We start from the raw sequence: 26,085 nt of genomic DNA on the forward strand, positions 1-26,085 counted from the left end.
TACCTTCTCTTTTTTTTTTTATATCTGCGATTGTGTGTGAGTTTGTTGTTTTTCCTTTCTCTTACTATTCTTGGATGGTTTGGGCTATAGCTAGGTGTTATGCTGGTTTCATAAAATGAATTGGGGAGTATGTCCTCTATTCTCCAGAATAGTTTGTGTGAGATTGAAAATATCTGTGCCTTGAGTGTTCAATATTTAGCTGATGTTTTATGATGACAGGTAAGGAGATGACTTGACCTACAGAGATGGGATGTATTTTTTACTCTGTGGAATAAGACTGCAGAAGCGGGTATTCATTCCATTTTCATGGCACATTGGCTCATCTTAAGGTTACCATATAGCTGTGAGTTACTCCTGTGGCTCTGGCACAGAGTAATAAAGTTGTTCCACAGATGAGAACTAGGGAGCATATCGAGTTTTGTGAATGCTTTTGCCTTTTTTCCTACCATACGGTTGGAAGGGCATTGTTTCCTACATGTGGACTAATTAAATTTCTATTTCTCTTACAGAAGTGATAGACCTTACCCATGATAACAAAGATGATCTTCAAGCTGCCATTGCTTTGAGCCTACTGGAATCCCCCAAAGTTCAAGCTGACGGAAGAGATCTGAACAGGTTATGGATGTAATTTGTCATCTTTGCTCCCCACATCAATGTCCAGGTCGAAGGCAGTAATAGCTGTGGATGCCACTGAGGGACCATTCTGCCAAGTTCTTTTAATTGCATCCAAATGAAATTTCTTTTAGGAGAAAATTTAAATGCACATTAGCTTACTTATTCTTTGGTTTATTTTTTTTGACAAAGCCAAATATGATAAGGGCCTTACAGTAGCTGTGGTCTTTGATTAGAAGCCTGCAGGCTTTTGTAGTTTACAATTTCTGGGGTCGGGGGGGAGACATCCCATCATTTTGCAAGCATCTGACAGTATGTATTCCCTTTATCAACCTGGAACCTTTGTAAACTTCGAGGGTCATGTGGTCAGCTCTTTGAAAATGAAAGTTATCACTCAACTACCCTGTCTTAGGAGTGACCAGGGATATCTTTTTTGAATTGGTGCTAATTTGGTGATTAGTATTGCTCGTAAACATCCAGTTCCAGTGGTGGCTGGTCAGTTTCCGGACACGTTTATTCTTGTTTTGAGAATGAGTTGTTTTCTTTCAGGGAAACATAGGGCCAGGTTTTGTGTGCTAGGCCGTTGAAAGGCTCTTATCGTTAGCAGAGTGTCTCTCTTGCCTTTTTCAATGGCAAGGTCTGAGATAGGGCACTGTTGTTGAAATCTAAAACTTGTAATACTGTAGCCATAAATAGGCTTGAGCGTCAGCTCAGTTCCATCATGGACCTTGTAAGTAATAATCTCTGATGGAAGGATTAACATCTATGTCTAAATCTTACTTTACACTTGCATTATAATTTTATAATTACTGTATAGCCAGCGATGACCCAGTAAATAGCTCATCTGGCATTTTGGATTATCTGTGAAAGATTACCAGCATTCTCCATATATAATACATTGCTCCTTAACTTTTTCCTTTCTGGATTTGTGGTGTGTCGGCACCATACAGGATGCACGAGGCAGCCTCTGCAGAAACGAAACGCTCCAAGAGAAAACGCTGTGAAGTCTGGGGAGAAAATCCCAATCCTAACGACTGGAGGAGAGTCGATGGGTGGCCCGTTGGGCTGAAGAATGTTGGCAATACGTGTTGGTTTAGTGCTGTTATTCAGGTATGATATTTTTTAAAAAGATTTTATTTATTTATTTGAAAGAGAGAAAGAGAAGACAAGCAGGGGGAGCGACAGGCTGAGGGAGAAGCAGATTCCTCATGGAGCAGGGAGCCTGTCTCGGGGCTCAATCCCAGGACCATGAGATCATGACCTGAGCCAAAGTCAGACGCTTAACTGACTGAGCCACCCAGGTGCCCCTCAGGTATGATATTTTTTGAGACAACTGTGTCTTCTGGGAACAACTTTGTAATTTGTTCAACTGAAATGTGAGAAACATAGCTTTTAAAAAATGGAAACAGATACATAAGACTGGGGTGTTTTATTTTCCCCATGGCGTTATTGTGTTTTGGTTGCTTTCCTGTGTTTGGATTTAGATGCTCTGGTGTCCAGATTGGGCAGTACTAAAAACAAAATATCCTGTGGTTGCGAATAGGGTTGCAAAGATGTTGAATAGGTGTTTTGGATCAGCATTTCCTGCATCACGTGTTGGAGCAGAGCCAGAGTTAGTAAGGAGAAATCATCAGTGGGGAGGCGGTCAGAGATATTCAGGCAGGAAGTGATGGCGGCCTGGAATAGAGAAGCTACATAAGCCTTGGAAGGAGAGTACAAGCATTCTAGAGCTGCGTAGGAGATCGGATCTACAGGATGTGGTGGAGCAGTTGGATATAGGGTGGAGAGTTGAGAAAGACTCCAAGGTTTCTAGCTTGAGGAACCAGGTGGGTGATAGTGCCATTTGACGCTAAAAGAAGAATGTTTGGGTGTGTGTGAAGAGTGGGATCTCAGTTCAGTTTTACCCACGCTGAGTTTAAGATGCCACATGAAGAAACATGTAGGCAGTTAACGACATGAACCTGTAGTTTGTTAAAAAGATCTGGGCTACAGATGCATCTCTGGGAATCAGTAGCAAATAGAGGGTGATAAAGCCAAGGGAGTGGATGAATTACCCTAGAGAGAGGGTTGCCTTTCTAGAAGTACCTCCCAGGCACCTTAAACTTGTCATGCCACAGTGCAGCACTGGATCCTGCCCCGCCAGTCTTCTCCTTCGTGGTATTTTACATCTACCCAGCTGCTCAGCCGGAAATGGAGGCCTCCCTTTCCACACATAGGACCCAGGTTCATTCCGCTACTGTGTGCCTGACGCTGTGTTCGCACCAGGGAAATGGCAGCGAATACATCGAAGCCGTTACTCTCAGAGTTCCCTTTGAAAAGAGCGGGACAGACAGTAAAATATGTATCAGGTGGGGCCAAGTGCCATAAACATGAGTGAGGGCGGGAGGAACGGGTCGGGGAAGGAGGCCTTTCTGATACGGTGGGCGTTTGAGCAGAGGCCTGAGAGAGGGGACGGAAGGTGCCCTGTAGTTACAGAAAGGGCAGCAGGCAGGGAAGAGCCAGTAAAAAGACCCAGGTTCAGGAGCTTGCTTAATGTGTTGAGAAACAGGAAGAGGGCAGAACTCGAGGGTAGGGAACAGACTGTGACGAGGTCAAAAGGTAGTGGAGGTGAGGTGGGGGAGCTGGGTGTGGTGAGAACTTAGGGATTGTCTGTGAGATGGGAAAGTATTGGGAGGTTTAGAGCAGAGAAGTGAGGTGATCCTACTTCCGCTTTAAGAAGATGACGAGCATCTGTGTTGAGAATAGCATGTCGGAAGGAATGTGGAGTGAGGGACATCAGTCAGTCCTTTCAGAGAGAGAGGGGGAGAGAGGTTGAGCACCCTCCGTGCCTTCACACCCTCCTCAGCCTTCACACCTGTGGGGATGTTGAAAGAAGCCAAGGGCATCACTGAGAAAAGTTTCTGAGGAAGCCTGAGAAGACAGGATGTGGAGCCTGGAGGTAGGGATTGGTCCTGAGTAGGAAACGGGCAGGAGAATAGTAGGGGAGAGGGCAAGGAAGACATGATGGATGCAGATTACAGTTGAAGTAATTTCCGATCATCCTCTCTGTGACGTGAGCAGCCATTTTCTGAGGCCGAGGAGAGGGGACGGCATCCATCAGGTGTTAAAGGGGGGGGGTCACCGCGGACAGTGGGAAACCAGTTGGCACCAGGACACTGTAGTAGGATTTCTACAAATTGGAAGGTCTACTTGAGGGTGTTGACCTTAAATGTGCAGTGATGTCAGTATGGCCTGTTTTTTATCAGGAGTTTTTCTTAGCAGCGCTCTGAGACTCTTTAGTGGAAAATGAAATTTATTTAGGTTGGAGGGTTTGCTGGGTTCGATGAAAGTTGAGGATTTAGTGAAGGATGGTTAAAGACCATGGAATCAAAGCTAGAGAGAGGGAGGAATGAAGACAGGGAGGGGCTGGTGGTTAGGGGAAAACAGGAAGCGTCCATTTGCTCGGGTCCTTGGTGAAGTCAAAGAACAGATGTCCTGCGGGGGACTTGGATCAAGAACGCCAGAAGACAGGTTATGGTTCAGGAGCAGGCTTTTCTGAATTTGTGGCCTGAGAATTGGCTTCGTTTCAGGACTTGACATATCCTGGTTGTGACCTCAGATGTGGGTGTAGAGATGGAATGGAGGAATGCGTTACTCGAGATAGGATGCTCGTAAAGCCAAGGGTCCCTGGGCTGGGTGGATGTGCTTGTGTTCCCTCAGCAAACGTTAGTGGAACACCCCCTGCATGTCTAGCCCTGTTCTAGGCCCTTGATAAGGGAATGAACAGAGCCAAGACGGGGCTTTACCCTCATGGAACTTAAATTTTTGTGAGGCAAGACAATAAACTGCAAAAGTAACTAGTTAATTAAGTAGCTAAGTTTATGTGACATGTTACGTTGTGATCGGTGTGATAGACACAAGATCAGGGCAGGGAGACCAGAATTGCTGCAGGAGAGATTGGAGCAGGGCGCAGTATAAACTATGGTAGGTTAAGTCCTCCTCGCCCAGGGGATAAGGTTGGAGCAGGTGCCAGATACGTGCAAGGCGAGGGAGTGAGCCAGGCAGCTTCTGGGGAGAACATTCCAGGTGGGGGAACCCCAGAGCAAGGGCCCCTAGGTGGGAGTGGGCTCAGTGTACTCCCCGGGGCGTCCAGGAGGTCCGAGGGGCTGAGACACTGGGAGCAGAGGGGAGAGTCACTGGAGGTGAGGCTGGGGAGTCACTGCAGGTTCTAAGCAGAGGCGTGGTGAACCCTGACCCGAATCTTAAAAGGCTCACTATGGCTGATGTGAGGAGAGCAGAATGGGGGTGGTGAGGAACAGGCGGAGGGAACACTGCAGGGGGCTGCTGCAGTTGTCCACGGGACAGGTGACAGTGGCCTGGACCTGGCTAGTAGCCAGGGAAGCGGCAAAGAGGTTGGATTCTTAATTTATTCAGAGGGCAGAGCTAACAGGATGTCCTCTTGGGTTGGGTGTGGACAGGACTTGGGAGAGGAAGAAGAGCTGTTATCCTATGGCAGGTGTCCATGAATCAGGAGCTTTATTTTAGTCCTGTTAGGAAGACAGAGGAACCCCGTGTGGCAGGTGAATTGGTATAGGGGAGGCCCTGGAGGCAGAGAGACCCTGAGCAGTGACCCAGGTGAGCAGTGAGGAGAGACCAAGGAGGACACTTGATAGGGATGGGAGGGAGGAGGGGGTTCTAGGGAGCACCCCAGAGGCAGAGTCCAAGCGACCTCTTCCTCATTGGTTGTGAATGGTTAAGAAAGAGACAGGATTCGAAGGTTCTTCCAAAGTTCTAAACGTTATGAGTAGAGGAGGGGGATGTAATTAAGTGACACAGGAGAAGAAGCAGATGCTAGAGGGTCCTAGGGATACTGGATTGGGAAATGTCACCAGCTCACACGCCGAGGGGTTTTAAGAATGGCGGCGTCTTGGGGGAAAGCCAGATTTGGTTGAAGGAGAGGGGTTAGAGTGGAGTGTAAAGCCAGTTTTCTCATGGCAGAGCAGAATTTCGGGGACGTGTGACGGCATAGTCAGCAGAGCGCGAATGACACAGCAGGAGGGGACCGGTGAGGTGGAAAGGGAAGAGAGCAGGTTGAGTAGAGGGCAGAGCAGTCTCACTCTGGCTCCGCATGGAATGTTGATGCAACAGTGGGACTGCAGAGGTGCCGTGGAGGGCGCCCAGGGTGGCTCAGTCAGTTAAGCGACTGCCTTCGGCTCAGGTCATGATCCCGGAGTTCTGGGATCGAGTCCCGTGTTGGGCTCCTGGCTCAGCGGGGAGTCTGCTTCTCCCTCTGACCCTCTCCCCTCTCGTGCTGTTTCTCTCTCTCTCTCTCTCTCTCTCTCTGTCTGTCTCACATACATACATACCTACATACATAAATAAATAAACAAAATCTTAAAAAAAAAAAAAAAAGGCACCGCCTGGTTGTGTGCTCACCCTGTTGGTGGCATCCCAGTTGGGTTGGGAGAGTGGGAGGGAAGCCAGAGGCCTATTGTCTAGCCAGGATGTTGCTTCCAGAGTTTTTCATCTGGGTCTTTCCTGAGGAGGACAGTGTACTCGCCGGGGCATCCAGGAGGTCCGAGGGGCTTTTCCTGAGGGGTTTTCCTCTGAGGAGTGTGTTGGGATGAAGAGCTGTATTCATACAAGGGTTTTTTAAAAACATTCACCTTCAAAAGATATAGTGGGATTATGTATGATTTACAAGTAAGCCAGAGAGATTCCTGCTGTTAAAATTGTTTTTTAAACACAGTTCTCGTGACGAGGAATGGAGAGTAGCCCACGTTGCTGCGCTCACTGCCCAGCTTTGGAAAGAAATGGTACAGCTCCCTGGGTCCCTGCCCTGCCCGTCCCAGTCAGTCACAGCCTCCCTTCCCCGCAGATAAAACCCCCCTGCAAGTGTCCCTAGACCAATGCCGTGTTGTTTTGTATATAATTAAACTTACTATGAACACTTTAATACTCTGTTTTTCTGGAACTTTCTTCCACACAGAATATAGCTCTGAGATTCCTCCATGTTGATCCTGTAGCTCTCGGGAACTCACTTTCAGTGCTGTGTACTAGTCCATTTTACGAAAACACTTTTTTTTTACAACTTGATTTCAATGACTACATAACGATCTGTCGTATACACGTACTATACGTTATTTAATCCGTCTCTCTTGTCAGCCATGATGTTGTTTCTGGGTTTTTCCCAAAAGAATTAATATTCCGTCAGCTTCGTTTGTACCGTAGCCGTCATTCCCTCGGACAGGATAGAGGTAGAAATAGCAGGTTACAGTCACACGTACTTTCAAGGTAAAAGAAATACCGTTCCTGCTGCAGTTAATTTGAAAGAAAGGCTACGAGTCTCGTTCTTTCTTTCAGTCTCTCTTTCAACTGCCTGAATTTCGAAGACTCGTCCTCAGCTATAGTCTACCACAGAATGTGCTCGAAAACTGTCCGAGTCACACGGTAAGTTGGTGTGGAGAAGTCCTCACTCCCGCTTGCTTGGTCCCTCTCATCCCAGAGGCTTTTAAATTCTGGCCAAGGCTGACAGCTGTGATGTCCTTTGGCTGTGCTAGTATTTGTTTTCATTCCCAAGTGGCTTTTTTCCTTTGTGACATGAAACAGGGGTTTGCAAAAATGTAAAGTTAAGTAGGAATAAAATTAGAAAAACAGTTTCCAGAAAGTGGCGAGTCATCCTGACGGCCTCCGCTTTTCTGCCTCTGGGAGGGAGATTCAGAAATTCTGAATCACAGAAAGTGTGTGTGGCATCCTGTGCTGATGCTGGAGGCGTGCACCTTCCAGAAGGTTCTGTACTCGGCTCTTGCCCAAGGATGTGGCCTCCTGCCAGCGATCTAACCCTTGCCAGGATTTCACCTTGGGGGTGCATTTTCCTTCTAGGAGGGAGGGCAGCAGCTTCAGAAGATAAACGTTTTTGCCTTTCCTACAATATTCCCTTCCTGGCTTCCACACAGACAGCTTTAGTTGAAGGTAATCCCCCACACAGACCTTATCAGAGGACCTGTGAGATGGTTTGAGTCCTCACTGATCTAGATCTAGGTTGCTGTCTCGTTGTGTGCTGCTGACACGTTGCTGTCTCTACAGGAAAAGAGAAATATTGTGTTTATGCAAGAGCTTCAGTATTTGTTTGCTCTGATGATGGGATCTAATCGCAAATTTGTAGACCCTTCAGCAGCCCTGGATCTCTTAAAGGGAGCATTCCGATCACCTGAGGAACAGCAGGTACGGGAAGCCCGTTATTCTTGTGTTTTCCCTCCAGTTCTGCGACGTTTAAAGCCATGCCTCGTTGCTGTTCTTGTGATGTGGCTTCGGGTCAGCAGTGCAGTAAGCTCTGAACGTGACTGCACAGGACTAGGAGTACACAGGGGCTGTTGGAGTAGAGAGGTGGTTGAAAATAACTTGGTGCATCACAGCAAAGGGTTGCTGACAAAAGTAAAGCCCTCTGTCTGCACCTGTGCCTTGGGATGGCCCGGATAAAAATCCTGTTGAGCAGCTTTTCCGAGCAATCTTTCGCTTCTAGACATTAGTGCTTTCCTTTCCCTACCTTCTGTTACAAAACAAAGCTGTTAGCAGTAGGATAGCACCTGTCTCGTAAAATTAAATTTTCTCTTTGTTTCTCTAAAGGTCCTACGGTTCTACAAAATTCTCAAAACATTTCATAAAAGTCTCTTTTCTCCATTCAGATCTCATATTGTTCTAGAGGACTAGAGTCTGTTCTGTGGACCTTTTTTTTCTTTTTCTTTTTTTAAGACCTACCTGGAAGATTCTGTTTGTTCCCCATTTGTTACAAATAGATGTGGCTCGAAGTGATGGCGCTCCAGTTCCCTCCTAGCCACGAGCTAGTCAGCGGCTGCCTTCTGTTTCTGCAGTGCCTGGGGTCCAGGGTTCCTCGTCTCTTCCTGCTATTTGTCCTTAATAAACAAATCCTTCCATAGTCATACAGTCTTAATCGTTGGCGGGATAAGGGCAGATTTTCATTTCCCTGAGTGTAGTGTTGGGTCTAACTCTTATGCAATTTGTGCCTCTCTTGTAGCAAGATGTGAGTGAATTCACACACAAGCTCCTGGATTGGCTAGAGGACGCATTCCAGCTAGCTGTGAATGTTAAGTGAGTGTTGAGGATTTGTTTGTCCCGAATTCCTACTCGCAGTGGTCCAGCGAGAACTATGATGGGGGGAAGTTACTCTTCTCAAGTAGAAATTGCTGGGTTTTGCCAAACTTCATGGGGTAACCCACTCAGATACTTGTCACTCTGTATCCTCCTTGCCTTTGGTTTTTCTCTCTGAAGATGCAGATAATCATCTCAGCCTGCCACCTTTTGCTGAAAGTCAGGCCGTAACTCTGAACTTCGTTAAAGTCATGGCCTGTGCTACAGAATGTATTAAAAAGGACAAATCAATCCTAGATGTCAATGTGGTAAATCAAATTTAGTCACTGCAGTCACTGAAATGAATTTCAGAAGTGAAATTCAGGGCAAAGAATACAGTATCCCCTTTCGAATACAGATGCTGAGAAATTTTCTACATTGTTTTAACTCTAAGTAAAAGAAACACATATATCATAAGACAGCTTTGCATATAGCACCTTACATAGTAACACTTTATTTAAGGTGGACTTGTCCGTTTCTGTTGTGCCACTGGGAAAACTTTTGTGTTTATTTGCAAAACTGCACAAGAGGGTTGATGCTTGCTTCTGTCCTATTCTAGAATTTGTATACATCTGTTGCTGGCTATAGATGTATATATTGAATGTGTACAGATACATGTATTTTTCGGTACGTAGGACTCTCCCTCAGCTCCTCACAGCCAGGGATCATGCCTGTATATTTGCTCAATGAGTATTTAAACTGAACCAGCCCATTACTAATTTTGGACAATGCCTAGCTCTTCGGAGATCTATGAAAATGTACTATTTTTGCTTTTGAATGACGGTTAGGTTTAGTGTGGTGCTTATCTGATCCAAATGATAGGGTACTGTTTTCTTTTCTTTTTTTTTAAAGCAGCAATCCCAGGAACAAATCTGAAAATCCAATGGTGCAGCTCTTCTACGGTACTTTCCTCACTGAAGGGGTTCGTGAAGGTAAATTCTCTGCTGTCTTAGTTCTAGACTTGTGACTGTATCTGTATTAGTCGAAAAGGCTTTCAAGTCAGGCATTTCCAGGTCTGAATATTGATTCTACCTCTTAGTATGTGTGTAACATGGACAAACTGTGTGAGTACCTGGATCCTCAGTCTCTTCATCTGTAAAATGGGCACAGTGTTTACCATTGTTAGATGAAATTGTATAATATTCGCATGGCCCAAATCTAGTATTAATGTCAGACACGGTGATGCTACTTAATTTTCTCTGTGTTGTTTTTTTCCAATGTAATACCTAATCTCAAAAGGTTTTGTTGAGTTGGACTGCCAAAAATACTTCTCCGCTTTAGAGGCTTATCTAAGCTGCATGTTGGATGTGTAATTTTAATTTTTTGTTCACTGTGGAGAATTTTTATCATCCAGATAGAGCAGTCTAAAAACCCCCAGGAACTCAGCAACCTTTAGTTCATGGCCAGACATTTCCTAACTCCTTTCTTCTCTTACCCTTCTGGTATTCTCTGTAAAACAATACAATACCACTATTCACTCCAAAAAAGTAGCATTCAATGTCAAATATCTAGTCAGTGTTCAGATTTCCAAGTTGTTTTATAATTTTATATATTGGGGGGATGGGTGTTGTTTTTATTTTTACAGTTTGTTTTAATCAGGATCTAAATGTGGGTCATTTATATAGTTGTATATCTTTCAAGTCTCCTATCAAAATCTGTACACTATCCCCCCCCAGTCTCTTTTTTCCTTGAAATGTTATTTTTTAAGAAACCAGGTGGTTTGTTCTCTGAGATTCCCCAAAGTCTGAAATTTTGCTGCTTGCATATCCATGATTTCACGTTCCTCTCTACTCCTCTTTTATAAATTGGTAGTTGGATCTAAAGCTTGACCAGATTCAGGTAAGGCTTTTCTTGGCAAGACTATTTCACAAGAGATGGGATAGTCTCTGATCAGGAGGCACATAATGTCTGCTCATCTTTCTTTTTGTGATGGTAGCAGTCGCTCATGATCGGTGCCTGGATCCACTGATTCGTTGGAAGTTGCCCTACAGGCTTAAGTATGCTTCTGACAGTTCTCAGCAAGTTGCTGAATTAAGAAGATGCTGTCTCTGTCGTGCCAGAAAAAAGGCTTCAGATAATACTAGTGATGTCTTTAAAAAAGCCATCTGTTTCTTTGCCTAGGAAAGCCCTTTTGTAACAATGAGACCTTCGGCCAGTATCCCCTTCAGGTAAATGGTTATCGCAACTTAGACGAATGTTTGGAAGGGGCCATGGTGGAGGGTGACATTGAGCTGCTTCCTTCCGATCATTCGGTGAAGTACGGGCAAGAGGTAAGTTGGATATTTTTATTTGCTGTGCCAGTGACAAAACCAGTTAAGTAGAACTGAGCTTTTTGGCAAACTGTCTTCCCATCAGATATTAAATAACTTTACACATAACAGATGTTGAACTAGTCTGAAGGTCTCTCATGAGTTGATATGCGTTAGTCAGTCTTAGTGTTTGATAAATAAATTCTTTGCTGAAAGTATGAATTTGAGTTAATCATATAAAGGTTGTATGCTGCTTCTGATGTTTTAAGTATGATCAAGTTTCTCTTTTTCTGTTGAAGCCTACCTGTACCAGTAGGGAGAACCCACTGCCTCCATATTTTCGGAGGGTAAAAGTACAGTGATTAACTCCTATGGTATGCCATTTAGAATATTTTCCCTATTATAATATTTACTGTTCTTCGTGGTAAATTCTGCCTTTGCTTTTAAAATTTTTCAAATTTAACGTTCATTTATTTTTGTGGGTCGGAAGGAAAGGGGGAAGTTAGCGGGAGAGCAAGGGTTATTAATTAATGCCTCAGGATTCCAGTTGGGTTAAGAATTAGTGAATTTGGAACATAACTGTCACTACCACACAACTTGGCTTGTTCTCCTTTATCATACATTTTGAAACAAAACTGTGGGCTTATGTGAGTCCAACTCAGTAATTACTGTCGGAGAAAGCAGAGCTTTTTTGAATTACACTCGGGAGCCTGACACGAGCCGTGTTGCAGTGCATGAGCTGTTGGGCAGCATGAGCACTGGGAGAGAGCCGGTGCCCCCCTGGCTTTCCAAGGACAGTGCGGACTCCTGGCTGGGAGGCAGGATGGGACATCTGTCCCATCTGTGCACAGCTGATGCATGCTCTACGAAAGAGAAGGGATGTTCACCAGCTACTTAGACCTCTGGAGACCTTTATTCAAGAATGGGAACGCTATAGATAGAAAAAAAAGAAAAGAAAATCATCATGCTTATTTAGATTAAGCCTGGGGCAGTCAGACAGGCTCTCTGGATTCACCTCATGCCAACAGGGAAAGGGAACTCAGCTGTTTGCTCCTTTGGTAAAGGGAACGTCTTAAAGCTATTCTTGCAGACCTCTGGCATAGAGGTGAATTGAACAGAAATGCCTCTCCTGGTTTAGCTCTTCCTCATCTGTGATCAGGAACAGTTGAGATCTTTTTTTATAAGTCAGTGCTTTCTTCTCTTGAAGCTCAACGTAACATCCTAGGTTGATTTGACTGGGTCCCTTATGAGACATCTATGAAGTCTTAGAATTCAGGGATTTTCTCAGAAACTTGAGCACTCATAATCATGAGAATCTTTCAAGTTTCTTATTTTAAAAATGAAGAGGATTCACATTATGGTGAATAGGCTGTAAATAAATAGTATATATGTACACATATTAGTCTTCTGAGCTGATTCATGGAGATAATTAGCTCCTTAATTATATGCTGCTTAGGTCATAATTTCTGATTCTTTGGTTAGGCTAGCCATTCTCTTCAGCTTTTGACCCTGTTTTGACTACTGATGACTTAGTAAATGGTGAGGATTCTTGGTGCAGCTCACCTACTTAAGGGTGGGTATTTCTGAGGTTAATAGTCAAATGAAATGTTGTTGACTGGCTTGTAAATTTGGAGTCTTGAGGAATGTTTAACCACGTTCTCTGAGAGGGCACGATGCTAAGTGGTCATTTTAGTGTTTGGGATAAAAAAAAAAAACCTCTAGGGTCAATTGGATTTGAGTATAAATTCTACACCAGAAGAAGAAAGTTTGATGAGGGATGCTTTAAATCTGGCTTTTGCTATTTCCTGAAATTAACTTCTCTCTTTCATATTTCTGCTTCTGACATAGCGTTGGTTTACAAAGCTACCTCCAGTGTTGACCTTTGAACTCTCAAGATTCGAGTTCAATCAGTCCCTTGGTCAGCCAGAGAAAATTCACAATAAGCTGGAATTTCCTCAGATCATTTATATGGACAGGTGAGTTCTGTGATTGAGTGTCTTCTTAGTGTATTACAGAAGGAGTAGGGAGCATTTGCTAAGGGTATTGTGCATAGGAATTGCCTGGGGCTCTTGATAATATGCAAATGTGGAGTCACTGGATTCACTGGCTCTAGGTTGGGGCCCAAGAGTTGGCATTTCTGAGAAGCTCTCAGGGTGATGCTGATGATGCATTTCATCTCGGGACCACAGCTTGAGTAGCTAGGCTTCAGGTGAGAGCCCTGCATGTGGAGCGGCCACAGTGTGTTGCATCTAATCTCAATACTGTTTGTATTCCTGAAAAAAAAATTCCTAGATAGACTTATATTACAGGATTTTTAATCTTTTTAAAGTCTGGTTTATTGATGTATAGTTTACACACGAAACAATATTAACCATTCTTTAGGTATAGAGCCAATGAGGTTTGACAAATGTCTCTAGTCAAGTAACCACCAGCACAGTTCGATATAGCACATTTCCATCCCCCAGAAGGTTCCCGCATACCCCTTGCAGTCAATCTCTTTCCCCACCCCAGGCCCTAGCAACCATTTGACTTGTTTTCTGGCCCTATGGTTTTGCCATTTCTAGAATGTCACAGTAGTGATATTAGTATTCAGAACACACTCTGTTGTGGTTGTCTTCTTACACTAAGGATAATGTTTTGGGGATTCATCCATATTGAGTAATAACCCACTGTAGTGATATTCCAGTATTTTTTCCATTAACCGGTCAACAGATATTTCAGACGTATCCAGTTTTAGGCTATTATGAATAAAGCTGCTGTGAACATTCACCCCAAAGTGTCGGTGTGGTTTTTAGTGCTTCTGGGTAAAACACCTAGGAGTGAGATTCCTGGGTTGTATGAAAAGTGTATGTTTAATTGTATAAGAAATTTCCAGACTGCTTTCTAAAGTGGCTGTATGATTTTGCATTCCCACCAGCAGTGTATGAGAATTCCATTTGCTCCAAATCTGCCCATAATTGGAATTGTCAGTCTTTTAAATTTTAGCCATTCTAGCGGGTTTGTAGGAATATCATATTTTTCTTTTGACGTATATCTCCCTGATAACTATTGATGTTGAGCTTCTTTTCATGAGCTTAATTAATGGTCATTTGTATATTTTCTTTGGTGAAGTGTTTTTTCAAATCTTTTGTCCATTTTTTAATTGGGTTGGTTGTGTTCATCCTGAGTTGTAAGAGTGAGTTCTTTGATATATTTTGGATACAGAACCACATAGTCCCCATCTGTGCTGTCTCTTCCATTTTCTTACCAGTGTCTTTAGGAGACAGTGAGTTTTTAGTTTTGATGAAGTCTAATGTATCAGTTTCTCTTTTACAGTTTGTGTTTTTGTGTTCTAACTAAGCGATCTTTGCCAACCCAGGGCCACAAATTATGTAATTTTAATTCATATATTCATGTCTATGACCCATTAGGGTTTATTTTTGTATATAGTATGAGATGAGGGCTTTTGTTTTTGTTTCTGTTTTTTGCAGGGGAGGGAAAGAAGGCATGTGGATGTCCAATTATCATTTCCCCCCATTGAATTACCTTGGTACCTTTGTCAAAAATTGAGCATGTAGTTGTGGGTCTATTTCTGGAATCTCTGTTTTATCTATTATCTAATCTTAAGCCAGTGACACATTGTCTTGATTACTTTGGCTTTATTGTAAAACTTGGCGTCAGATCATGTAAGTCCTCCGAGTTTGTTCTTTTTTTTTCAAAATTGTTTTGGCTATTTTGATCCTTCCCATTTCTAGGTAAGTATTAGAATTAGCTTGCCAGGTGGCGCCTGGGTGGCTCAGTCGTTTGGCATCTGCCTTCAGCTCAGGTCATGATCCCAGGATCCTGGGATCGTGCCACGCATCGGGCTCCCTGCTCCGCGGGAAGCCTGCTTCTCCCTCTCCCACTCCCCCTGCTTGTGTTCCCTCTCTCGCTGTGTCTCTCTGTCAAATAAGTAAAATCTTAAAAAAAAAAAAAAAAAAAAAGCTTGTCAGTTACTACCTAGTGACTATTGTGATTTTGATTGGCATTATGTTGAATCTGTAGATCAGTTTGGGGAAACTATTTTGAGTCCTTTAATCCAGGAACGTGGTATAGCTCCATTTATTTAAATCATTAATTTCTCTCAACATTGTTTTGTAATTTTTAGTGTACAGGTCTTGCATATATCTGAGGAAATTTATACCAAAATAATTCATGCTTTTGATGTTCTAATGGTTTCTAAAAAATTCTGCTTTCCATTTGTTATTCACAAGTATGCGGAGATGCAGTAGATTTCCCCCCCCTTTTTTAATTGATTTTATATCTTTAGACTTTACTAAACTCACTTACTAGTTCTGATGTATTTTTGTAAGTTCTTTGCTACTTTCTACGTAGATAATTATGTCTGCATAACAGATTATCTCTGCAATGAAAAGCAGTTTTACTTTTCCCTTTGTAAGCCTCTCCTCCCTCCCCCCCGTTCCCCTCCCTCCCTCCCTCCCTTTCTTCCTTCCTTCCTTGCACTGGCCATGCCTCCAGTAAAACATTTAGTAGGAGAGATAAGAGTGGACCTCCTTGCATCATTCCTGATCTTAGGGGGAAAGCTTTCAGTCTTTCACCATTAAGTATGATCTTAGCTATATGTTTTCATAGAAGCCCGTTGTCTGCTTGAGGAAGTTCCCGTGTATCCCTGGTTTGCTGGCACTGTGTGCCATTAATGCTTTTAAATATAAATTGTGTTTGTGGTGTTATCATTTGCTTAGGTACATGTACAAGAGCAAAGAGCTTATTCGAAGTAAGAGAGAGTGTATTCGAAAGTTGAAGGAGGAAATAAAAGTTCTGCAGCAAAAACTGGAAAGGTGAGTTGTGACCCCTTTGTGCTTAGATATGTGAAAGAGTAGAACGTTAAAAACAGATAATTTGCTTAAATTTAAAAATTAATTTGGATTTTAAGTATTAACTAGTGTGTTTTATAAAATAGCTAAGGAAAATTCTCCGAGCGTGAAGCAGTCTGTAAGAGGAGCCAGAGTATCCATGGCGAGTAGTCGTCCCGAGGACCGGCGGGACTCGGGGTCACACGGTCAGTCCCTGGCAGTGCACAAAGGGACCTCAGGTTCTGAGTTCATAGCCCTTTACTTTTTCTCCTCCCCTCGTCATCATCTTCACAAACACGAGAGAGAGAGAACGGTCACAGTACTCCAATCCCTATCTTGGGAGAGCGTTTTCTTAAGGATCTGGGAAAGATAAAAAACAAAAACCGTGCTTTTCTAACCTGGAGCTGGTGCTCAGTGATTCAAAGGGCGAACAGTTGTGACACAGACAAAGTCCTCTCTCTTGAGGAATCTTTCCCTTTTTGTCCGTTCGTTTTCCCACTGTTTCTTGGGAATCACCCCGTGACTTCCTAAGGAGGAGTCCATGTATCGATCCCATTGATTTAGCATTTCAGAAGGAAATCCCATATAATGTCTGTGGCTTTCCCCCCTCTATCTACTTCACCACCACCCCATTTCTACCCACTCCATTGCGAGGTCGTTCATTTCCCTGAGAGGCAACCCTTTCCATACCAGCCCAAGGTAGACCCTGCACCCACCCATAGGTCCCTGTCTCCAGCTTCCTGTCTCTCACTTGGGAAGAACTTATCCAAGGTATTCAGTGATCAGTTCTCTACTTGTGTTATATAGACTTAAGCTGAGGATTGATTCTTCAGATACCATCCTGGAAGTGATTTACAGGACTCAACTTGCAGCTGTATTTTACCTTTAAGGTTTTAGCGATGGCTTCGTAAGATTGGAAAAATGTAACTGTTTTTATAGAACCAAATATACCTGATGTATTATAACATAGAAAAAGTCAATTTGCCAGTAACCAGCAGGGCGTTCTGACTTTAGATTTTAAAACAGAGTCTACGAGCATTTTCTGTAGTATGATACTACTTAAAAAAACACATAAAGTGGATTTTTTATTTATGTATTTGTGTATTTTATTTATGACTGGTTGACTCAGTAGAGCATGTGACTCTTGATCTCAGGGTTGTAGGTTCGAGCCCCACGTCGGGTGTAGAGATTACTTAAAAATACAATCTTTAAAATAAATAAAATAGCTTTTAAAATCTCAGATAATTTTATTTGGGTAATTTAAAAAAAAAATCACTTGTCTAAGTGTGACCTGCTCCTGGGAAAATATATAGGAACTGTGAGTGAATACCAGTAGGTAGTAGAACTGAGATGTGAGCGGGTAAGTTTTGTGATTTGTTTTACACTCTTTCGTATTTGAATTTTCTTACCAGCACGTGCATTACTTTCATCATTAAACAAAAAGTTCACCCTTTCTTCTCTCAGATACCTCGATATAATATTAAAAATGAGATTTCTTGCATATAGTGTAGACATCTTTTTTTTTTTTTAAGATTTTATTTATTTATTTGACAGAGAGAGACACAGCGAGAGAGGGAACACAAGCAGGGGGAGTGGGAGAGGGAGAAGCAGGCTTCCCGCGGAGCAGGGAGCCCGATGCGGGGCTCGATCCCAGGACCCTGGGATCATGACCTGAGCTGAAGGCAGATGCTCAACAACTGAGCCACCCAGGTGCCCCTGTAGACATATTTTTTGAAACTACTTTTGCTCAGATTCTACTAACCGAATACAGGTGCTGCCTTGTATGAAGTGGTGGGTCTAAAGGAATTAATTCAGTTAGAACAGGACAATGATTATGTCAGAAAATCGAAGATAAGTTTCTTAGAGGAAATTTTTTCCTGAAGTTTTGTTATCAGTATCATATATTAAAGTGTTAAAGTGCTGGTTGTAAATTTAAGATCCAGTGACACATTGTATCTGTGCTGCATTTCTAGTGAGAAAATGTTTCCTTTGGTCCATGCCAGTCATGTGTAAATTAGTTCTTTCAACAAACACTATGTGCTTCTGAAGACCTATTAGCCATGTCTGTGGTATAGACCCGAGGTTCAGGTCCTGTCCTGTAGAAGTTCAGCGGGGGAGGGGGGAGTTGGGGGGGTGGGAAGGATGTGGAGGAAGACTTGATGGGGAAACTAGGTCTTGAAAGGTGGGTAGAGTTTAGTTAGATAAGCCGATAGTAGCTGAAGTAAAGACAAGAAAATACATCTAAGGAAGAGTAAGGTTTCCTAAGCTTCCTCTAAGTTGACATGTTTGACATCCTTTTCAGTGAGAGCCGCCACTCTCCACGGCTAATTGCTAATTCTACTTCTTCAAATTAGTGAGGATAAAGTGTCTTTGCTACCTACCATCTAACGTGTGGTTGACTTTGAACTGCATATTTCCCACTGATATTCTCATTTCATAATGTCCTTTTTGATACGGACACAATTTTCTTTCTTCCTAGTTCTATACGTGTTTCTTTCTTTCCAAGTGCCTCTCTATCCCTTTGTAAAGGGAACCCCATAATTATAGGGTTCACCTGTACCAGCCAGTCAACCAGTACTATTTATTTATTTATTTTTCACCGTTCAAACTTTATTTCGTATTTTAGTTGGTAAACCAGTACTATTTAAATGCTGTCCCCTGTAGTGAATTACAGAGTTCATTAAAGTTCATATTTATATTGAGTCTCACATGTGCTGGTAAAGGCAGAATATTGGATAGTATTAAAATAATTTGTTAATTATTTTGGTTATATATTGATATTTATTATTTACTAACCCCAAAGAAATCTTCAATAATTTATGTCTGGCCTATGCTGTTGAATGAGTGCATGAATAATAGGGTACTGAGTACCCTACAGGAGAAAGATTTGCCAGTTTTCTTCAACCCTGACCTTTATTAACACCTATTTTTCATTTCCAGCTTTCTCTCATTGTTCTTAATTTCCAAGTAGGGGTCTTCAGGGTAGTAAAGAATAAACCCTTGGGTACCAGTACACCAGCATGATTTTCAGATTTGAGTATTGCTAATATATCTGTTTTCCTTTAAGAAATAGAATTTACTTTTCTCACCAGAGCCTCGATGTGATACGATATCAAGAGAAAGCGTAACAGACATGACTTCAATTAGGAGCCCATTTGAAATGTTTTCTGCCAGGTGTAAACACATAGACTTACCAGTTTTTACTTTTGTAGAGAATTCTCACCTTATGGATTGTTTGAGTGACACATCGAATACTGCATAGCCTTTAGGCATAAGCCTTTCTGTGGACTCTACAGGGTCACAGATGTTTTGTCAACAAGCCACAAAGTACTAGACAGACTTGGCCAGTAGAGCACCGTTGTCTTTGCCTCTTAGGTACGTGAAGTATGGCTCAGGCCCAGCTCGGTTTCCACTCCCGGACATGCTGAAATACGTTATTGAATTTGCTAGTACAAAACCTGTCTCAGAAAGCTCCACGTCTCAAAGCGATGCGCGCATGACATTACCACTTTCTTCAGCACACTGCCCAGTTTCTGACCTGGCATCCAAGGAAAGGTAATGAAAACAAATGTTTAAAATAGTACACGTTGTGGGGCGGGGCACCTGGCTGGCTCATTCGGTGGAGCATGCCACTCTTGATCTCAAGGTTCAAGCCCCGTGTTGGGTGGGGAGATTACTTAAAAATAAAATCTTAGGGAAAAAAAAAAAGGTAGTACATGTTGGGATTTTTTGTGTAATTTGAACTGTGCACCATCTTCCCACCTGATAAAGACTCACCCCATTAGAGAGCAAGGGCTACAACTTTTTGGTCTTAAAGGGAAGGGTTTGCCCCCACATGGGTGGGAGTGTTCCCGATTCCCACCAGGGCACTCCCTTGTCTTGGCCACAGGATGGGTGAGATTATTTCAGGGGCCTTTTGAACGATCTGCAGTGGTGTTCATGCCCCACCAAGTCTACCTTGTTTTGAACTAGCTATAAGCTCGCTGCCACTCAATCCCTGATCTTCCACAACCTCTCCCTCTCACACTTGCCGAGAAGGATGCTCAACCAAGTCAACCTCAGGGAAAGATTTATTCATGAGTAGACTATTAAAACATGTTCAAGAACTGCTAGACATTGAAGAGGACAGTAGAGAGGGGCTTACTTGAGAAGGAACGGGAGGCCAAGTCACATGAGCCCTCATATTCTCTTAGCTCAGATCAGATTTGCTGTGTGTGTCCTGGCTAATACAATCACTAGAACCCATTGGGGGAGAAGTCTGTACTTCATATTTGTTGCTTCTGTATATTTTATTCAGTCATCTGCATCGTGGAAACTCTGTAGTAGTTCCTTGATTCTTCCAGGCCAGTCTTCTCTTCTTTGAACTCTTCCTTCATGTCCCGTCTTAAAAGAAGTGGTTAGAGAGTATGAATCATAGACTCAGACAGATCTGGGTTTAAGTCCCATAATTTACTAGCTGGGCGAGCTTGGGTAAGTTGTTTAACTTACCTAAACCTTAGGTTTGTAATTGGTGAACTAGGGATGATAATAGTATCTGCCTCAGAAGCAACTAAATGAGATGATGCATATAAAGACACGGTTTGGCTCAGTGCCTTTATAGAGTAAATATTCACTAAATTATAGCAACACTTTAACATATAGCAGTTAGCATTACAAAGCACATTAATTGAGGCCAAGGCATATTTTGGAAATTATCATGTGAATGGGATTTTTATCTTTCTTCAGTACAAGTAAAGAAAGCTCTTCTCAGGATGTTGAAGGTACCTTTTCTTCTCCTGAAGATTCTCTACCCAAATCTAAGGCAATGAATAAGCCACTTGCATCTTCCCGGTCTTCAGTGGAAATGCCTGCACAGCCAGCTCCTCGAACCGTCACAGACGAGGAGATAAACTTTGTTAAGACCTGTCTTCAGAGGTGGAGGAGTGAGATCGAACAAGATATACAAGGTTGGCTCTTTTAAAGCTTGTTGGACAACGACTCTTTCCCTTTCTGCCGGATGTCAGGCGTAGGTGGTGGAGAGGCACGCCTCAGGCACACGGGAATTGGGACTGCCTTTGTGGTTTTAGTTCCTCCCATCATACAACTGCGGAAAGATCCCTCCTAGAAACCCTCCTCAAAATTTCTGGGAACTCTCGGGACACTAGATGCTCGCAGTTACCTTCTGCTGGGATTTTTCTGCATCTGCTGGTATCTGTTCCTGTAGCTTATGTGAACTCTGGCTTTAGTTGACCCAGACTTAAAATTTAGCTCTCGTAGATTTCCGCTTTTTTGAGTCTTGTCGTCTTGTCTGTATGAAGCAGGTTTTCCTGAAGGCTAATGAGGCAGAGAGTGTTGGAGCAATGCACACAGTGTAAAATGGAGTTACTCAGCCTTCTGTTTTTAAAGGTCCTCTGGCCTCATTGTCATGTTGCTCAGACTTTCTCTCCTTGCCTTCCTTTCTCCTTTTATCTAGGGAGCCAAATAAATACATAAAATAATCAGATCAGTCAGATCACATTAGTCAGATCAAATCAAATCCTCAAATCCAGATTCCTCCCAAGTTCTTATCACAGAAATTTTGCCCTGCCTTTTGCTCTGCCTTCTCCTCTCAGGTCCTGTCTCAGGGATATCCATTTTACACCCAAAGTGACCCATGAAGGTCTTCATAACCTAAAGCACTAGCTGCCTTGAAAGCCTCCACTCCTTTATGGTTCATAGAGTAAAAGTGAAATCGTCAGAACCCAGAGAAACAGTGCTTTTTGCTTGGCTGAAGCACCCTGTGTGGCGTGGAATGACATCATTTTAACTAAGTTTTGTTTTTGTGTTTTTTTTTTTTTAACAGATTTAAAGAATTGTATTGCAAGCACCACCCAGACTATTGAGCAGATGTATTGTGACCCTCTCCTTCGTCAGGTAGAATGGATATTGATGGGAAAGTAGTCAAGGCATGTCCTCATGTGCTAATGTAGATCAAAAAGAAAATTTGATGGTTTTCTTTGAGACTGAATGGGAACCTCCCTGAGTTATAAGAATAAACTTAGAACAGAAATAGGTATTTTTTCTGTTTATTTTTAGGCCAAAACAAGGAATGTATCTTCTACTAACAATAAAATTTAAAACATGATTTGTTTTGATTCTGCCACATGGTATTTTTTCATACAGTAGAAAGATTTGCCCTCCAGTATTAAAAATTTCCCATCAAGTGGTCCTTTAAGTCATGTGGTGGGGGAAACCCCCACCAGGGACTGGTTACCCACCCTTTCCAAAGTATCATCATCCTTGGTGATGCTTTGCTTTAGCAGCGTGCTTTCAAGCTTTATTTCCCTGAAAACTGCAGAAGGGAATGTGGTCAGGGCAGAAGTTCTTACTGTCCGCATAAATTTTTGTTGGGAATAACATCGTGGGCACGGAGAGGGGAGGAAGCCGCGGTCAGGGGCACGAGCGCCCAGTGGCTTCTGTGTGCACGGCTAGCAGAGGAGAGTCCCGTCTGCTGCCAGGTCTCATGGAAATCCTGGGTTTTCTTCTTCGGCTCTTCTGTATTATTTCAGAAATGTCCCCACCAGAAAAACCTATCAAGGTAGTGGTCGAATGCAGGTTTAACTTGATTCTCTGACCAGTTTTCCTTCTTATCATCAGTACCTACTTAACACCTGAAGCATTGCTCTGTTTTCTCCATATTGAAAAAACAAATGCTTTTCAAACGCTGAAACAAACAAGTATGGAGTTAAAAGGGTCCTCACCCCAGATAGGTGGATGGGTCACCGGGCAGAAGAAATGTAGGGACCATATGACTGATTCGTGATGAAATGTGCTAACTTGAAATTTGGTACCAGAGAAAATCTGGTAAGAGATTCTTTAAATGGTACAAGAGAGCCGCTAAACTTGCTGTAGGTCCCAAATGCAGTACACGTTTCTCATCAGGAGTGGTGAAGGTGATTTCTATTTTTCCATAAACCGAGTTTGGAATTGGCGGGAGGGATAAATAGGTCTGTGTTACGTTTGACTTTAGATTTGTGATTTTAGGAGGTTAAAGAGTCATCGAAGAAGCCATCTTGTTCAGATGTGTGGTCTTAAAGATTCAGGAATTGAAACATAATTGGTAGATTCCAAGACGGTGTTTTTATTAGTTTGTATTGAATTGTCAAGATGTTAGACTGTTAACCCTATATCAAGCACATGTATATAGTCAGTTTTCTTATGTCTGATAGTTGGCCATAAGTTTGGATTTTAATAGCCTAAAATTTAGTCTCCTTTACTTTGCTTCATCTGCCTCAGGAATATGTTTTCTGCTCTGCAGGTGCCTTATCGCTTGCATGCTGTTCTTGTTCATGAAGGGCAAGCAAACGCTGGACACTACTGGGCCTATATCTATAATCAACCCCGACAAGTCTGGCTCAAGTACAATGACATCTCTGTTACTGAATCTTCCTGGGAAGAACTTGAAAGAGATTCTTATGGGGGCCTGAGAAATGTTAGTGCTTACTGTCTGATGTACATTAACGACCAGCTACCGCACTTCAATGCAGGTAAAAATAGCCTAGTGGAAGCCAGAGATGGGGAAAATCTCTACTGCTCACAGAAGGGAATGTTCTTTTAGCTTTGAAAAAAAATTTAGAATTTATTATAAAATAATATTTCATTTTAAAAATACAGTATAAAAGAGAATTTAAAAAAAAATAAGTTTCCCTTCCTGCTCCCATCCTGGAGCTTGGCATTATTCTTGGCAGTGTTCATTCTTAGGTTTCTTAGGGAGTATTCAGGAATTATTCTGGGCAGATGCTAAATTTTATTAATCAGTATCTATCCCTGCCCCATTTTTTTCCTCCAGATGGGATATTTTTCCATTCTATCCTGCATTTTTTCATCACTCATGTGTATTAATGATCTCTGTAGTTTTTTTTTTTTAAGATTTTATTTATTTATTTGATAGAGACACAGCGAGAGAGGGAACACAAGCAGGGGGAGTGGGAGAGGGAGAAGCAGGCTTCCCGCTGAGCAGGGAGCCCGATGCGGGGCTCGATCCCAGGACCCTGGGATCATGACCTGAGCCGAAGGCAGACGCTTAATGACTGAGCCACCCAGGCGCCCCAGTGATTTCTATAGTTTTATAAACAGAACCAACTCATTCTTTTTAACAACTGCATCATAATCCCATTGCATGGAATATGTATATAATTTATTAAACCAGCCTCCCATTGATAGACTTTTATGTTGTCTCTAGTTGTTTTTTTTTTAGTGACATCCTTGTGCATGTTTTTGCACCCTTTGAGAATAGCTGAATTTTACAAGTGGCTTTGCCTGAACAATTTCATCCTTCTCATAATACTACTAATTCTGAGAGCAATCATCATTATCATTTATATTGGAACTTTACTCCTTACTACAGGCTTTCAAACTTTATTTCTCTAATAACTTATAACTCTAAAAGACAGGGTAGGAGTTGTTATTCCCTACGTGTGCCGGCCGAGGTACTCCACTCCATACAGCCAGGGAATAAATGGCAAACCCAGGAGTCAGACCCAGTTCTGACTCCAAATTCTATGTTGTCGTCCATTTACATCATTCTCTCTCTCTTCGTTTTGCACTTTCTGGGAGAGGTCTTATGACCAGCATTTCACATCTAAGATTGTGGAAGGCTTTTTCTTTTCCTATTCAAACTGTACTGGGCTGAATAAGTAAGGAAACACAGATGGCATTTTGTCCAAGCAGTGCGTTGTCTTTCTGACCCCCTGGTGTGGCCGGGGGATGGGGGTAGGCAGAGTGATCACTTAGCAGTAACCGACCCTCCTAGTTGCATCTCTGCAGCACCTGAGCGAGGACAGCTGCCCGTGGACGCTGTACAAACGGCCAGACTATTGCTGGTAGGGTATAGGGAGCCTTGTTAGTATGCATATGCTTCATTTTCATCCTGCAGAAACAGATAAACGGAAACTGTCATTTGCTTAATGAAAAGACTGATTAAAGGCACCCAGGAAGTTGATATGTTGTTCTACTGTAGGCTTCTTTTTCTGATTGGGTCCCAGGCTTAGAAATGAAATTTAGGGGCACCTGGGTGGCTCAGTTGGAAGATCATGAAACTCTTGATCTCGGGGTCGTGAGTTCGAGCCCCACGTTTGGTGTAGCGATAACTTAAAAATAAAATCTTAAAGAACATGAGATTTCATATGTCCTTGATATCCTTGTCATTTTTCATCCGGGCCTTTTATTATCCCCCAGGTATTATTTACCATCTAACTGTTGTATCACATTGCTTTCTGATCGCACTCACTGGTATGGAACTTGAGGCGGTATAAATGTCTTGGAATTCATCTCTAACCATCTTGAGATGGATATTCTTATCAGTAACAGTTGTAGGGTTTACATTGATAAAACTGTTCAACTTGGAATTTCCATTGGATCTAATGATTTTCTGGATTTCCAAATGTTTGGTCAGTTCTTGCTATTTTGCCAGTGATTGGCCTCTATTCCAAATCCCTGCTTTCTGTTAATCATTCATTTGTTCGTTCATTCATTCATGCATTCATTCAACAGATATTCCATGCGTGCCTACCTGCTAATCTGCCAGGCACTATTAGTGGTGTGTTACGACTGTTGGCTTTACATTGTCATTACTTCTGATGGGTTATGTATGTATGTATTTTTCACATGGAGTAAGAGAAAGGACAGAGTGTCTTTTATTTCCTTCTTTCTAGAAAGGACCTTCTGATTCCTTGTGACCTTTTGCTGGATGGTGCTGCATTTTAACTCTTTGTTCTTGTCTCAGAGGTAGCCCCAAGCGAATCAGATCAGATGTTAGGAGAAGTGGACGCCCTGTCTGTTGAACTGAAGCATTACATTCAGGAAGATAACTGGAGGTTTGAGCAGGAAGTCGAGGAGTGGGAAGAAGAGCAGTCTTGCAAAATCCCTCAAATGGAATCCTCCACCAGCTCAGCATCCCAGGATTTCTCTCCATCCCCAGGTACCCCAGGATGGGGCACACCAGTGCGCCTACGGTCTGGTAGCCTCCACTCTGCCCTCCCTCAGCCAGCTGTGGCGCCTCAGCTCAGTGAGGGGTGGCCACAGTCTGCATGATGTGTAGTTCAGGTGTAGCTGGTGTTGCACCATCTGACGGAATAGCTTGTAGCTTTAGGATGTCTTTTCTGATGAGCAGAAGCGGTATCAGCAAGACCAGCTCCCTGTACTTTCCATCTGTTAGTTTTCACGGTTTCCCAGGTTGTAGGAGAAGCTATGATAGGATGAGTAAGTAGACTCAAGACAACTGTTCTCCAAAGACAATCTTCCTAACA

At 42.7% G+C, this 26,085-nt stretch overlaps 1 protein-coding gene across 3 annotated transcripts in view; it reads left to right on the forward strand.

Moving 5' to 3' along the window:
* Positions 1-26,085, forward strand: part of USP28 (ubiquitin specific peptidase 28) — a 59,604-nt gene that overhangs the window by 25,020 nt on the left and 8,499 nt on the right. For 2 of the 3 annotated variants that reach the window (XM_088017411.1, XM_028105978.2), the window contains exons 4-17: positions 510-615; positions 1,563-1,722; positions 6,955-7,041; positions 7,678-7,815; positions 8,627-8,700; positions 9,592-9,671; positions 10,861-11,009; positions 12,837-12,964; positions 15,710-15,805; positions 19,196-19,375; positions 20,546-20,766; positions 21,642-21,712; positions 23,097-23,325; positions 25,563-25,757. In XM_088017411.1, coding sequence (XP_087873537.1) covers positions 510-615; positions 1,563-1,722; positions 6,955-7,041; positions 7,678-7,815; positions 8,627-8,700; positions 9,592-9,671; positions 10,861-11,009; positions 12,837-12,964; positions 15,710-15,805; positions 19,196-19,375; positions 20,546-20,766; positions 21,642-21,712; positions 23,097-23,325; positions 25,563-25,757 — 1,914 coding nt within the window. The remainder of the gene's footprint in view (positions 1-509; positions 616-1,562; positions 1,723-6,954; positions 7,042-7,677; positions 7,816-8,626; positions 8,701-9,591; positions 9,672-10,860; positions 11,010-12,836; positions 12,965-15,709; positions 15,806-19,195; positions 19,376-20,545; positions 20,767-21,641; positions 21,713-23,096; positions 23,326-25,562; positions 25,758-26,085) is intronic. The other variant, XM_028105979.2, reaches the window with a different exon arrangement.

Source organism: Eumetopias jubatus, unplaced genomic scaffold (genome assembly GCF_037043125.1).
Source record: "Eumetopias jubatus isolate StellerSeaLion01/CBP00866 unplaced genomic scaffold, mEumJub1_p1.0 scaffold_13, whole genome shotgun sequence".
In the NCBI taxonomy this organism is placed as follows: Eukaryota; Metazoa; Chordata; class Mammalia; order Carnivora; family Otariidae; genus Eumetopias; species Eumetopias jubatus.